Source organism: Dermacentor variabilis, chromosome 6 (assembly GCF_050947875.1).
Source record: "Dermacentor variabilis isolate Ectoservices chromosome 6, ASM5094787v1, whole genome shotgun sequence".
NCBI classification, from domain to species: Eukaryota; Metazoa; Arthropoda; class Arachnida; order Ixodida; family Ixodidae; genus Dermacentor; species Dermacentor variabilis.
In genome coordinates, this window is record NC_134573.1 from 111,382,915 (window position 1) to 111,398,044 (window position 15,130).

The 15,130-nt window shown below is 47.6% G+C and overlaps 1 protein-coding gene across 1 annotated transcript; it reads right to left on the reverse strand.

The window, feature by feature from the left end:
* Positions 1 to 4,490: 4,490 nt before the first annotated feature.
* Positions 4,491 to 11,751, reverse strand: LOC142585038 (amine sulfotransferase-like). The gene is made up of 2 exons (XM_075695482.1): positions 11,472 to 11,751; positions 4,491 to 6,393 (listed from the first exon to the last, which is right to left on the reverse strand). The coding sequence occupies exon 2, from the start codon at positions 6,338 to 6,340 to the stop codon at positions 5,387 to 5,389; it is 954 nt and encodes a 317-aa protein (XP_075551597.1). The 5' UTR covers positions 6,341 to 6,393; positions 11,472 to 11,751; the 3' UTR covers positions 4,491 to 5,386.
* Between the last annotated feature and the right edge of the window lie 3,379 nt (positions 11,752 to 15,130).

The window sequence follows — 15,130 nt, forward strand, 5'->3', positions numbered from 1 at the left end:
GCTGGGGAAATTATCTCGGCCAGACATCCGGAATGCCGACGTGTTGTCGACATTCCGGATGTCATCATCGGAATGGCGACAGCATTCATCGCATCGATCGCGATGAATGCCGACAGCATTGCCGACATGCCGACAGCATCGGAATGCCGACAGCATTCAAGCAAAATCATCGATCCATTGCCAGTCGAGCAAACAGCTAGCCGTCTTCGAGATAAGGCTGATACATAAGCGCGCTCGTTTCCAAGAGCCGAGGTGAAGGAACCGTCACAGGGTGTGGGCTTCATTTACAGTGAAGAGTGGTCGATGTCCGTCCGCCTACGCGGCGCGTCGACACGAAAAAAAATTCGTCTCCAGTTTCTCGCGAATGCTCTGTAGCTCTCCATCTAATGTAGGCATCTTGGGAAATAACTATACTGAAATTGGCCGTGAAGACGAATCTGTCATTACGCCGAGTTTCATTTACTTGTAATAATTAGTTGGTTCACCGTGAAGTTGCAAACGTTACAGAATTCCCATCTGCACTCGCACACACAGACGACGAACACAACACAGACAATATACTATGTTGGTGGTCGCTATTTAGTTAAGATATTTAGTAGCCAATGCAGAACATTGAACTGACAAGCTTAATTTTATTATTGTCAATATGCAGTAAGATAGAGGATGTGTGAACCTCAGGTTAATTGAGGCGTCTTTGGTTTTCTTTTTCGAATACAGTTCAGCATACAAAACAAGACACATAGACAATCGCTATTGCTTTATTTTAGAGGAACAACATCGATGAACATAAACGAAGGAAAAGATCCCATGTGGAGCTCCCTTAACTAATTCAGCTGCATGTGTAACTACCACCCTTTCACTGTCTTAATTGTCCTGTTGGTTTTGGTTTTGTGCATGTTCCCTATTCACGGCAATAATAACAAACCATCTGCGCAACTATGGCTGAATATTTTTAAACGATGCAGCCACTTAGAAAGTGGTATTAAGAACGAACACCCACATCCTCTCATATGACCTCCTTTTTTGTAACTCTTCTAAACTAACCTTACTATTCACTTTAGGGCGCATGTTGAAGTTGCAGAATTCAAGCCGATCAGTGGAGAATAGATGCTTGTTAAGCGGAAATCTTAAACCTACCACCGCTTTCAAGATGATGATGACCATCGGCCATTAAAAGCATAATGATTATCATCCTATTTATGTCTACAACAGGACGAAGGCGATCATGTTACTGCTATCTCGCGCCAGGTGACCCTATCTTATGCCTTTCGATACTTTCGATACATCCGGCCTTCATGTCCTGCAATGAAATTCGTAGGCGTTCCAGCTTGTATAGCTTCCCTAATGCGTGCATGAAATGGTTCAGGGTGAGTTTAACTGTAATGCCAATGCTTTGTTTTTAGCAGATTTTGGAAACGGAGGTCTCGAAAGTGACGCTAGTGTTCAAATTTCTGCTATTGAGCAACAGCTCGATTGCTTCTTGGCCTCAGTTTCGTAATTGGGACATGTGCGCCAAAGATAATAATTATTAAGTGTTTCGCCGCAAGCTGAGTCCACAAGCACGCGGCGGGACGAGAGGGAAAAGGAGGTTCCCTTGTGTCTTGATAAATACACAACTGGATTAGGAAACAGGGCAACTTTCGGCGACATGGTCCATTGTTTAGCCTTCAACCACCGCGCTGAGCTGACTGACACAACATTTAGTAGTTTCCGATACCACGTGACCGCCCCTTCCGCTTTTGGTGAGAACAGTTAACAATCTTTATTTCTCGCGCGCTTCTGAAACCCAGTCACATAAGATGTTCGGCGGTCATTCGTTTCGCAGCAGACGAATTGCAGCTGTGTTCCGTAACTCGACAACCAGTGGCGTAGCAACAGGGGGTGCCGGGGGGCCGTGGGACCCGGGTGCAAGGGGCCAGTGGGGGGGGGGAGGCGTCATATACGTCCGAAGACACCCTTTCCGCCGGCTACGCCCGGTGGGGAGGGGGGGGGGTGACAAGACCTATGGGCCCCGGGTGTCAGACCCCCTAGCTACGCCACTGTCGACAACTACCTAGAAAGCACAAAGTTTGAGACACAAAAAGAATGTTGTGTCAGTACTTCGGCTCCTTTGACCTAGCGTAGAGCTCATGCGAGTCGAGAAGTTGGCAGTTGTGTGCAGCATTTTCGAGCAGCCGTCATTTGCAGAGACGTCACTTGCAGGCACCTATATTTAAGTTTTTTTCATTAAAAGAGGGCTACACTGCACCCTAAATGAACCGATAGTTCAACCTATGAAGTTATAAGAACTTACCTGATGGTAAATTGTTCTAAATACAAGAAAAACTAAATTCATAATGTCACGCCTTCGTGACGGCACTGAAGTTTCGAGACAAAATTTTGAGAAAATTATTCGTCTTCATTTCTTCAGTGTACAACCAACATTTTTTAAACAAAGTTAAACAAGTATAAATATTATTGTGAAATAATACTTTAGCATCGTTAACTGGTTTTAAGAGGGCTGAAAAAGAGTATCTGTGCACTCATTATTACTCATTTCCAACCGTTTTGTACGTCAAAAGGAGCTGACATGTTTGACCTAGTTTTTACCGTTGCGCGTTATGTAATTGACCACAAGGCAAACGCGGTTCGTCCGCAATCTGAAAAACTGAAGTTGCGGAAGTGTGCATATGGTGCACCGAATTCGCCTCCATAATAAAATGAAAGTGAACAGATTTCGTAGTCAGTAGACGAGAATTCCGAAAGATGCGAAGAATCTCTGGTCGAATAAAACAGTTCTTTTTCTCATGTATAATGTCCATACAATGACAAAACGAAACATTTATAAACACTTTTTTGCATGCACCTTCATATGCGGTTATTTTCACTTTCGTGTGCAAAGAAAGGTTAAGATGCTTTTCCAGTTCAAAACTTACTGAAAAAAAAAAGAAAAGAATTTGAGACCGAAATCACCGCATCGACAACGGGGCCAGCTGTGGAAGAAGACGACGATGAACGCGTAAGCAGTGGCACGAGCCATTGCTGATCATAAATTTCGCTCGCTCAGATTTGTTGACAGACGAAAAATGCATGGAACCATAACCATAAACAGCCTCGCTTTAAAATTACTTATGGCAGATAGCACAAACATAGTGCTTGAAATGGATTGCTCGAGGAGGGGAATCTTATTTACACGGCGAATCGTAATGTACGATTGATTAATTAACAAAATGCGCACAATTAAACTAAGTTTCTAACTAAATAGTTAAGGCATGCATTGCTAACTACTCATTGTAGCGGCTGAGTTTGCAGGGAATATATACTTAAACGTCATTCTCATGATGGCAGAAGTTTTAAGATATGCGCCGCTATAGTTAGAATAAAAATGTATTATTGTTCAACTTACATTTCAGACCAAACGCCATTTTACGCAGTAAGGCCCCAGAATAACTGGAACACCAATGTATTTCGTCGTTCCAAGATGGCACACCTTACGATCTCGCCGGCTGCAGTTCGTTAAAATTATGTGCCGTAATGTAGCAGGCGAAAATTTAGTTAGTGAAACTTTCTGAGGAGGTGCTGCATTTCGATTGCTCAAGCGAGTAATGTCTGTTTCTTCAAAAATTCCAGCTCAAGAGTAGAATTGCGCTATCTGGTGCAGGCAATAGTTGAAAGACTTCTGTCTAAAGAAAGCCAATAAATGCAGCGCTGTACGCGACCTGTCGCGATCCTTGTAGCGATCTATGCAAATCGAAACATGTCTAACGCTTTAAGGGACTGCACAAGTGGCGTGGTGTACGAAATCACACAATCCTGCCATCAGTATTATGTATGACTGAAAAGCTGTTGTTCACGAGGCGGTGGTGTCGGAGATTTGCTGCACTGTACTTTGACGGCATAACAGCTCAGCAGACAGGGTGGGACAAGCGCTCATTTCCTATCCAATTAATACTTACTTAACCTGCACGGTACATAAACTGGGATACCATTCCGTTTACCTTTTAACCAATGTTAAAAGAGGGAACGGTCCCCATGGAACGGTAGTGTGTCCGCGTTGCTCCCTATCAACGAAAAATCATGTTCCACTCCTGCAGAAGTTCCACATGAGCGAACACCTTTTTAACCCAAGTCTACCGTGACTCGTACTACTGAATTCATTAAAAAAAATCTGGTCCTTAGGAGTTAACACAGGTTAACCTTGTATGTTTTGAATACAATTATCTCCTTCGAAAAAGTCATGTGGATGTTAGACTTACCTTTCGCCCCTTTGCTATTTCGTACTCCCGCTGTTATGAATCAGTCGACTGAGGAGGAGTGCAATAGAGGAGGGCATCATTTACAACTGCCTGAACTCTGACCAACATTAGCATTCCTGTGTCCGGTGCGTCTAAACCTCCCATATTCATTACACTACACACGCTTGTCGAGAAGTGTTTCCGAAGCGGGCATACATACTGGCTTTAGCAGACTTGTTTACTATAAGAGCACGCCGCACACCGAAGAACAAGATCAACATATTAGTTGAACCATGGTACACGAGAATCGCATGGAAAACAAGAATTCCAATTTGTGATGCTAGAAAGTTGACACCAACAATAGACCAGTGTTGATATGCAAATACGTTTAATGCAGTAATTCATTTATGTACACTATTATATAAAGGTGCGTTCTAGCATAGCGTGATAGACACTAATGTTGTACGTTCGCAAAAAGTTCCGTACCCTCGCTCACAGCAGCACAAATGCATCCACACCGGACCTCGCAGGGCAGTGCATCGCTGTATGATAACGCATATTGCTAGCATCGCACGGGACTCCGCTTTAATTGACGTGATAGTTATCGAGGCAACTATTTGGATATATGTGAACGAATTGGATACGCAGATGGGTGTGCTTCCTGTCGAACACATAAGGAGAAGTGTTAGCACGAAATTGTTTTTGCTTTACGGAACACTGTTATACTAAAAGAAAACTGAATATGAAACAGTGAAAAATTGGTTAATGGCACACACTTCTGAAACAGCCAAAGCGTTACGCCATTTAATGGCATCAGTAGCGTTCCCAGTTAATCTCGCCGAAATCATTACACACTTTTGGCACCAAACATCCAGCACGCATGCATGGAGAATGGTACGGCGTTTAACGGTGCAGCCGGCCACCTTACGATAACTTGAAGAAATACTCTCCAACACAGCCGCATTATGCTTTGAATTAGGATGATAGCCAGTAGTCGTGTTATACTTCTCTGCCACATAACGGGATATATCTCGCCTTCGAAGAAAAAAGAGTCTGGTTCAGTAAGGCTTCCGCAGAGACTTGGAAAAACCCACAGGCGGCTCCACTGGGCGTCAAGCTGTTTGGGATGCAACTACACTTTATGGAAGCTGTCTCGATGGTTTCGGCAAGTGCTACATAACACCGTGCTTTCTCCAGGTTTCCACCAAGTCACTACCACATAGCAGCACCAGAATCTTGTTCTCCAACCTGGCGTTCTGTTCAGGCGACAAATGATTCTTCCAGTCTCCGACGATGCCCTTGCGAATGAAGCTAGCAGTGGAAGGATTCTTCTGTGAAGCTTCGTGGAAGACTCTGAGACCTTCGGGCGCTTCTCCGTCTATTTGCTTTGTGAAGAAATCGGTGAAGTTCCGCGAGGCGTAGTCCTTCATGGATTCGACATCACTGTATTTGATCACGTTCTGGAGGACGTCCTCGTTGTCCAGCAGCAACTTGTGATAGCTTTGGTCGAAGAACTCGGCAATCTTGAGCACGCTCTCCCGTGGCTGGGCCTTCATGTCTTCGTAGTGCAGGAAGAGGACGTTCGGGTCGTTGCGGTGCTCGTACCAACCCAGGACGTGGTCAAAATAGTCTCCGTAGTCGGTCTCACCGGACACAAAGATCTCGAAGAAATCTTCGAACTTGCCGTTGGCGAACTCGTATCCGGTGAAACCTCGTGTGTGGTAGAAAAAGAACACGCAAGCGTCCTTAGGATTGCGGCATACGTAGAGGTACTTGGCCTGTGGGTGCATGGGCATGAGGTGGTAAGGAAGGTGCGTCTTGATCACTCCGGGACGAGTCATGTCCCGCACACTGTCGGCGCCGAGCATCTCGATAAAGGGGCTTCTACTGAAGAACTCCAGGCCACTAGAAGGGGGAACGCCTTTGTTGAAGATCAAGAAGCCAATGTGCTGCGTCCACGTGGTACCGCACTTGGGAAACGTGACGACGAACTTGTCGTCTGGCTGCGGCTCGTAAGTGAGCGCGGAACGCAGTGTTTCCACTGTGAAGTTGCGGCAGAGCCGCAGGACCCCGTCCATGTCCTGGTAGAGCGGGCCATTGGGTATATGCACGTCGATGACGGCCATATTCGATTTCCAAAAGTATTTGTAGCTGAGAACTTGACGCTTTTCGGGGTTGTCTGAAAACAGATAATTCCCGAAAATTAGCGGGAACATAACATTGTAGCACTAGGGGAATTGCTTTTCTGTACGTAATCAAACCACGAAAAAACAAGGCCCCATTTTATGCTTATCTGGCTTAAACCCTACTCTTCCCTAAATTTCCATATTCATTCTGCTCTAAGTTCCTGCACTTATCGCAAGATCGCTAATATAGCCGTTAACGGTTATACTACGAGGTTAATAGTTAAGATTAGTGCGACAAAGCACAGTGTGTTCGAAGCGTGAAGGCAAGCAAATCATGCACTGTCAAAATTTACCCGTCCTGGGTCATCTGCCGTACCGGCGGCCCATGCACACGCGTAGCCGTTTTGTTGTGGTCGTGTTAAATTTGGCAGAAAACTCCAGTTGGCCTGACCATGTCGCACTTTTGCGTTTGTGAAATGCGGGCATGTCTGTTTCCTTGCTATTTTTTTCTTTCATGCGAGTAAGGGCGATAGTAACTAACTAACACACAAACAAACAAACAAACACACAAACTATTAGAGAAGGAGCGCAATTTAACGCGCACACACTGGGAAGTATAACTATACGAGCGCTCGTCTTTTCCGCACTCCGCTCCGTGTGTTGGATCCGATGGGCCCACGTGCTGTCTGACGCTGATTCAGTTTTTTACCTGACTATACATGCTGGGATGTCCAGCGTCGTTGCGGGAATCGGCTCTTTAATTGCGCAAGCTCTAGGCGTCGCTCACTGGCTTATGTGCCAGGTGTTTCAGAAAACGAGAAGAAAGGGGGTTAACCGAGGCGCCCGATTTTTTTTTATTAGTCATATCACAAGAAGTCTACAAACACTGAGACCAAGGACGACATGGGGGAAATTACTTGTGCTTAATAAATGAAATAAAGAAAGGATAAATAATGAAAATGAAAGTGGTTGAGAAAACTTGCCGCAGCTGGTGGGAAACGGTCCCGCAACCTTCGCATTTCACTTGCGAAATGCGAAGGCTGTGGGGAAGGTCGTCCGCGCTAGTTTCAAAACACATAGCCCGCATCGTCAACAGATTTTTTTCGTATTACTACGGGCGAAGAAACTGGAGGTCATATCATAGCCGGGTTCCCAGCCCACGGGAACGGTATGACCAACCGAGTTGCAACCCTAACGAGCGGGCCAGCTGCCTGGCGCGTGAAATCACCAACCGCGCCCGAGCTAACGTTCCAGCTCTCTCCTTTAAAGATCCTCTTACCACCTATCACGAAATTACGTCGCATTACAGACACAGCAGGAGGAACCCCGCCGATGGAAAAGAAGGCCGTCCGCGCCTCGAACTGGGCCTAGTCGCGTCAGTCGTGCTCGCCAGCCCTTAGAGTAGATTCCCAAACTGTTTGGGGTGGTCTACCATGCCGGAAATATTATTGCGAGCTTACGACGCACCATTTGCGCCGCGTGTATTTATTGTGAGCGGTGATCCAGCGACATAGGATTGCAGCGAGCATGTCTGACGCTGCGCTACGCCTCGTCTGAAAACAGGATCCCGCGGCAACACACCGCTACAAACATCCTGCGTGTTTGTTCCATGGTTTTTTTGTTTTGCTCGAAAGTGAAGCTATGACGAGGAAAGTCTGCCAAAACCTGGTGCTTACTGGTAGCGGCGGATATGTTCGTGTACTGTGTCCCTGTAAAATAAAAGTGAGAAGGAACGATAAAAAACATATCACATTGTTGAAAATAAGTTTGTGAAACCACACACAAAAATATAGATGTTATGCTATTTAAAACCAAGCGTACTTATTTAAAACGATGAATGCAGCATTTTTTGACCCGTTCCTGCCTAAATCTTCTTCTCGCCCAAGGTTTGTAAGGGTTTAGATAAATGCATTGTTTTTTAAGCACTTGTTAAATAGCAACTGATTCATTTTAAGATCGGAAAACTACTAGAAAATGTGGCGTTTACACGTAAACCAGCGCAAAAGCCATGTAGAGCTGCTACTTTTACTTTTGTCCCTTGCAATGAAGCTAAAAAGCAGACGACGTGCAGCGTTGTAGAAGGCACGGGTTATTTTTCACTCATGATCCTGCATGTGCTGTAGCATTCCGATTACGAGAGCTCTGCCAAACCAGACATCAATAGAAAACTCTCTATTTGTACTGCGAACTACGTGTTTTAGAAGCACGGCTTTTTTAGCGGGACTATTTCAGTCGCGGAGGCAATCGGTGTCGCGCTTCGGTAATCTTGGCGGTGCCTCCCATTTTTCTAAAGTTGTACCCGACTATAGGTGACTGTCACCGGACCGGTTCAAAGAGTATCATCATCATCATCATCATCATCATCAGCAGCAGCAGCAGCAGCAGCAGCAGCAGCAGCAGCAGCAGCAGCAGCAGCCTTCATACGTTCCGTTCGACACGCGATGTAACGTCCGCGTCGCGTAGTGTCGATGCATGCAGATTTTGCATTGCAGTGACGTTGTGGCAGTGGCATGTAGCAGTTGCATGTAGCTGGACGTAGTTAACTCAAGCAGGCTAGGTGACTATTTGTCACAGCCACGTATCAAAGGGCATTCCAATAAATCATCATCATCATCAGCAGCAGCAGCCGCCTTCATACGCTCCGTTCGTCACGCGATGTAACGTCCGCGTCGCGTAGTGTCGATGCATGCAGATTTTGCATTGCAGTGACGTTGTGGCAGTGGCATGTAGCAGTTGCATGTAGCTGGACGTAGTTAACTCAAGCAGGCTAGGTGACTATTTGTCACAGCCACGTATCAAAGGGCATTCCAATAAATCATCATCATCATCATCAGCAGCAGCAGCCTTCATACGTTCCGTTCGTCACGCGATGTAACGTGCGCGTCGCGTATTGTCGATGCATGCAGATTTTGCATTGCAGTGACGTTGTGGCAGTGGCATGTAGCAGTTGCATGTAGCTGGACCTAGTTAACTCAAGCAGGCTAGGTGACTATTTGTCACAGCCACGTATCAAAGGGAATTCCAATAAATCATCGTCATTGTCATCATCAAGATCATTGCGTCATGCCACAGGTCAAGACATGCGACATATGCGCCACGTAGCCTGGATACCCGTGTTTACGCTGCGGTACACCTTATGGCGCGTACTCGCAAGCTACGAACGGCTGCTGAAGAAGTGAATCGCAGAACGCGCGCGGACTAGGCAACGTCAGGTTCAGCAGACCGCAGTGCGGAGAGCATCACAAACCGTAGCTCGATATCGACGCCGGGCGGACAGTTGTGATCGTTCTCGCGAAAACGACGAAAAAAAAAAGACTTCGGCGGAAGGGTACTCTAGTGCATTCTGCTGAAAATGTAGCTCCTATGGCGCTGTTTCTCAAGCTTACGCTGTGACTGTGCTGGGTGCGCCGCGCAGGCCTGTGACTTTTTATTGAGATAGCAATTATATGGACACTCCAGGCGCATTTCCGCCGTCGGCGTCGCCGTGAGGTTCCGTATGGGTGAAAGCGTGTGAGCATTGAAATTTCTTTCTCTATGATGTGAGGGTGAGCCGGCAAACGCACTTCAATCTCGCGTGCGCGAGCGAGTAACGCGGCACGGATGCGTGCCCACTCCTGTGGCGTGCGAGGCAAGGCGACGAGGGGGTCAGCTAGGCGAGGGAGGAGGGCGTTTTTCGCCGGCGGCTGCCAGGGTATCTCCTCGCCCGCCGCTCCGTACAGAGTGGAGACAACCGCGGCGGCTACTACGGCGTTATCCATGCGAATCGCGGAGCCGTAGTGGACGCCTTTGGCGGACGCCGTACGGACGCGTTGCCGGCGCTCGTGGGTCTTGAAAGCAATCTGCGACGTGGCAAAAGTGCGCGGCCGCACGGGCCTCATATTCAAAGCAATCTGCGATGTTTGCAGAGCGCACGTAGTGTAGGTAGCTTCGTATGCGCTGTGCTTTCGACGCTTTGTTCGCGTTGAAGCCACAGATGCACGGAGGTCAATTGGCTCGCGGCTGCTGGCGCGATTCCTAGCTCCAGCGCTTTGACAGAGTTTCCGCTGTCATCGAGCAAGATGTCATGCTTACCTGTGCGCCCGTGACAGCTTGGTGGTTAATTTAGTTGAAACACGTTGACGGGCTAGTTGGTTTGAATCGATGATAGAATGGGTAAGCGCGACTGAACAAGGACGTAGAAAGAAGCAGACACGCAAATACAGCGCTGTCTCTGTGTGCTTCTTTCCACGTCCTCGTTGAGTCACACTTACATATTCTATCATTGTTAATGTTGTCAGCAAGCAATCGTTTACAAGTTTATACGGCCGATAAAACTACCGTCCTTACTTCGTACAGCTATCTAGTAATTTGCTATCGCAATCGGTGCTTCGCCTTTCGGGCGGAACTGCGAACTTTACTCGCTACATGCGAATGCAGGTCCATACTAAGGCTTTTCGAATGTCGGCTCGCTCCTCCCATTTCAAGTAGTCTTGCATTCCACGAACAGCTTGTAATAACCTGGCATCAGGCATAGTCACTGGAACTGATCTTGATCAATTTCATACGCTTGTGCCCAACGTCTGTAATCAACATTGTTTCTTTTCCTCGCTATATGTGAATCTGCAGGACACATCTCATTTACAATGTTTGTCGAAGCTAATAGCACTATTGCATTTCTTTCTGTGAGGTGGACGGGTCTATGTGATCGCCTATGAGATGACATTCTCCTTGTGTGCGTATGTGCATGCAGTCTTCTGTTTCTCTCTCGCCTTTCTGTGCCTTGCCCTCGTTGCAGTCGCACTTTGTTGCTGTTTCTGGCTCGCGGTTATGATTACATTTTACGATTTCTGTTAGCAATAAAACACAGGAGCACTTGTTCCCCTCTTGCGATAGAAAATGACCGAAAAAGGCGCAACAACAGCAAGAACAAGGCGCTGCGAAGCGTCTGGTATCCCGGTTGGAAACAGGGTTCGAAAGAGCGGACGCAGTTGCTAATTTAACCGCAAGAATACGGCGAGGTAAAACGAGGGAACGAAACAAGAAAGAATAAACGAACTGGAATAAAGAAATAAAATGCTGCGACTGGCTTACTGCCGAACACTGGGCGTGCAGTTTGAAAGAGCATACTTGAGCGTGGCGCCATCGCCCTCACCTTGAACCCTTTGGCTCGGCAGGGTTTTCCCAGAAGCACGGGCGAGGTCGTGTCTACGGAGTCGTTGTCGGGGCTCGTTGTTACCCGGGGGGCCGAAACTTGTCTCTTCTGCGTGAAGTCCTACACTGACTTTCCATATGCAGTCACGGCCGGCCGTAAGCGTTGCCTGAGCGAGTGGTCACCTTCAGCCTAGAGTGAACGAGTAGGCAACGCCCCTGTACACGAGGCAAGATGCACCGAACGCAATCTTTCGTCCGGTCATCGTGCAGCACGTGCGGAAGGCGCTGCCCTCTCGTCGAAGGCCAGGAACAGCTATCGGAAATTCTCGGCAAACGCCGGCTAGGAATCGCACACCGGTCGCTATAACGCCGCTGTGTGCGCAGCGGTACGCAGGCGAAAGCGATCCTGTGGAACCTATACTGATAGAAGGGCTGCAGTCTAGCTGAGTTAACTGATATGACGCAAAGCTATACAGGGGATGAACGAAGCAACCTTGCTGGGAATATCGCGCGGAAGACACAACCGCATGTTAGCCCTAATAAAGTAGGGGTGGTGGAATGACTAAGTAAATTGTTATGGCGCAACAGTGGAGGATGACTGAGGAAATGCATTGAAAAAAATTCTTCAGCCCTTCCACTCTGTGAAGAAGGACGAGCAGCGAAGCTGTGGTGCGTTTTGCCTCAATCGACGCATCTATGTATCAATAGGTATTATTGCTATTATTATTTTTAAAAATGGCGCCAAGTTGGGACACTTGTGTTTTGTGCTACCGGCCTTTTTTTCGGGAAACAGCAATTCTTTCACCGAGTTTATTGCGGAAAACATGCACACGCGAAGTGTACTACGTGGCCGGACAACGACCTGGAGTTTCTGAAGTCGGGCGAGCAGGCATTCACTTCTAACTTGTGCCAGAACGCCAACATTTCTGCGGTTAGGCTTAGCGGCGTCACACGTTAGCCTCCTCATCAGTGGCCGCGTCTCCCTATACGTGACAGATTCCGAGGCGCTGGTTGACCTGACCAGCCTTCGCGGCCTTCTCCTTCAGGCGCTTGAGGGGATATCCTACCTCAGCGATGCAGTGGCGCAGCTGCGGAATGATAATACGCGGTTGTACAGGGAAAGCGCGCAGGCATCTGCACAGCAAGCCGAAGCTATGGGCCCTCTCCAAGCCGAGGTGTGCGTTCTGCGAGACAAGCTTCCCAAAGAGTGCAAGCCATAATCGCCCACTTCTGCTGCGCCACCGGTACATCTGTCCAAGGCAACGACGAATGCTGTGCGGACGGCTTCGCCGAATACCGCTGACCATCTGCCGCGCTTGCCTCCTGCATTGGATCGACCTGCTTCGTCAAAGGCTCCCGCTGCTGACCATTTGGTGTGCCTACCTGCTTCAATGGACCTGTCACCTGCCAGTCAGCCAACCTTGAAGCGAAAGTCAACAATGAGTGCTGGGTGTTCTGACACCGCTGGGATTGTTGCTGATTCTCGCTCTGTGCGCCCTCAGACTATCTTTGTGACAAAGCTTGCGCCCGACACCCATCCCTTACAGCTCGCCGCCAACCTATCAGCAGTTGGTGCAAAGCCCCTGTCCTTCACTCGACTAAAAGCCAAGTACGATTTCTACGCGTCATTTCATGTGTCTGCTAATGAGGACTGCTATCAGCGCCTAAGGGATCCTTAACTGTGGCCGTGCTCTTGCTTCTGCAAGCCTTTCAGAGGTGAACTTTACGAAACTAAGATACTGAAACACATTCAGCGAGATGAAAAGAAGCATCATTGATGTGAGAGTTTTCTATCGGGATGTTTGTGGATTACGCACAAAGGTGAACGAATTTTTTTCAAACGTCATTTCACCTTGGTTCCCCATCATTGCCTTAAAGACCTGGTTGAGGCCTGAAATACCATCTAATTCATACTTACCGCCCACTTACCAAGTTTTCCGACGAGACCTCGATCCTTCTTCACCGAAGTCAAAGGGCAATGGGGTCCTGATTGCGTTCAATAAATCAATCAGATCCGTTTGGCGCGCTGATTTAGAATGTGCAACGGAATGTGTCTGGGTGAAGATTTTTGGTGCTGGTAGTAATAAGCTATTAGTAGGGAATTTCTATGCTGCGCCTGATACGAATATTGACATGTGTACATGACTATTCTAGCCACTATTGAAGATGTTATATCGGCCCATGCTAACCATTAAATACTCATAATTGGTGATTTTAATACGCCTGGCATTTCCCGGAAAATTGGTGAAATTTCGACCGATTCTTGTTATTTGTCTGCCAAGTGCAACTCGTTACTTGACCTCATATCTTTTACATCCCTGCGCCAATCTAACAATATTCTGAACTATTGTTGCACTGTACTAGACATACGCCTTAGTAACGCAGAAGCTGTGAATGTGTCCTGTGGCGACTTTCCCCTTGTTAAGCCAGATAAATATCATCCCCCGCTTCACATTTCATTACAATTCGCGATACCTAGTACGAGGAGGTTAAAAGATACAGCAAAACCTGGCTCTTTTAATTCCTCAAGTCGAGATTACGTAGGTCCTTACCACTATCTTAATAATGCGGACTGTTATTCAGTATAGTAGAACTAAAACAATAAAAGCGGTTGGTATGAAGGAGCGATATACGTGGACGCTGCGGAATACACACGGGACGAAGCGTTTGCACTGGCATCGGTGGACGTGCGCGCAGATGTATGATCGTCTCTGGTACGGTGAAGCCAAGATCCTCTTAGACCGCGGAAGAAGTGACGATAGCACTAGCCATAGTTAGGACAGAGGCTGATGTAATATTCAACTGTCGCAAATTATCCATCCGCAAATTTGCCCGGGGCAGGATTTCAAAGGCGGCGCGGCACAGCCTGGCACAGGCCAGTGACTCAGCCAAGGAAATTGGGATCATCCGGGTTCCAGCCCCCTCGGCAAACCCCGGAAGCGGCTCACAATAAGGCTTGAGGTTTCGTCAACTGAATCGGGGCTTGTTCCTTCCCACGAGCCCGTCGATAGGGTGGGCTGACTTCTTTTCATGGCATAACCAATCACTACAAATTGGGAAGATGCATTTTCCCTGCACCCGACAATTCGCTGGATGAGGCGCAAGAGACAACTTGGAGACGTTTTCAGACGCGCTCCTTCTTGAACCCTTATCTATTATTACGCATGTGTCTCGGGGACTATGACCCGGTATGTAGATGTTGTGGCGAGTTAGCTACTTATGACCCTATTCTCTGGGAATGCTATGAAAAGCCACCACCGGTGGAACTATTACCAGTGCTTTCTCTTGAGTGATGGCAGGCCGTGTTGGCTAGCTCCGATTTGGACATGCAAGTCCAGGCCACCGAGTGGGCCACCCAGGTCATCGTCAGCCATGGGCTGATGGCCATCTAGCACGGACAGTCATCCTCTTCTGTTTGACGAAATGTTCTCCATTTCATTCTGCATCGGAATCCTCTATGGTGTGCAGCGCTTCATTGTTGCTAGGACTTGTAGGAGACGCTGCCGGGTGGGCCAATGAAAAACTGAAAAAAAAATCGTCGGCTCTAATTTTCTGGCTCTAACTTTCTAAGTTGTCTTCGCTATTGAAATGTACCAACACCTGTTCAATTCGTCGGTCAACATCTAGTGGAGCGTTAAGATGAGGAAACGAATGCCGAAC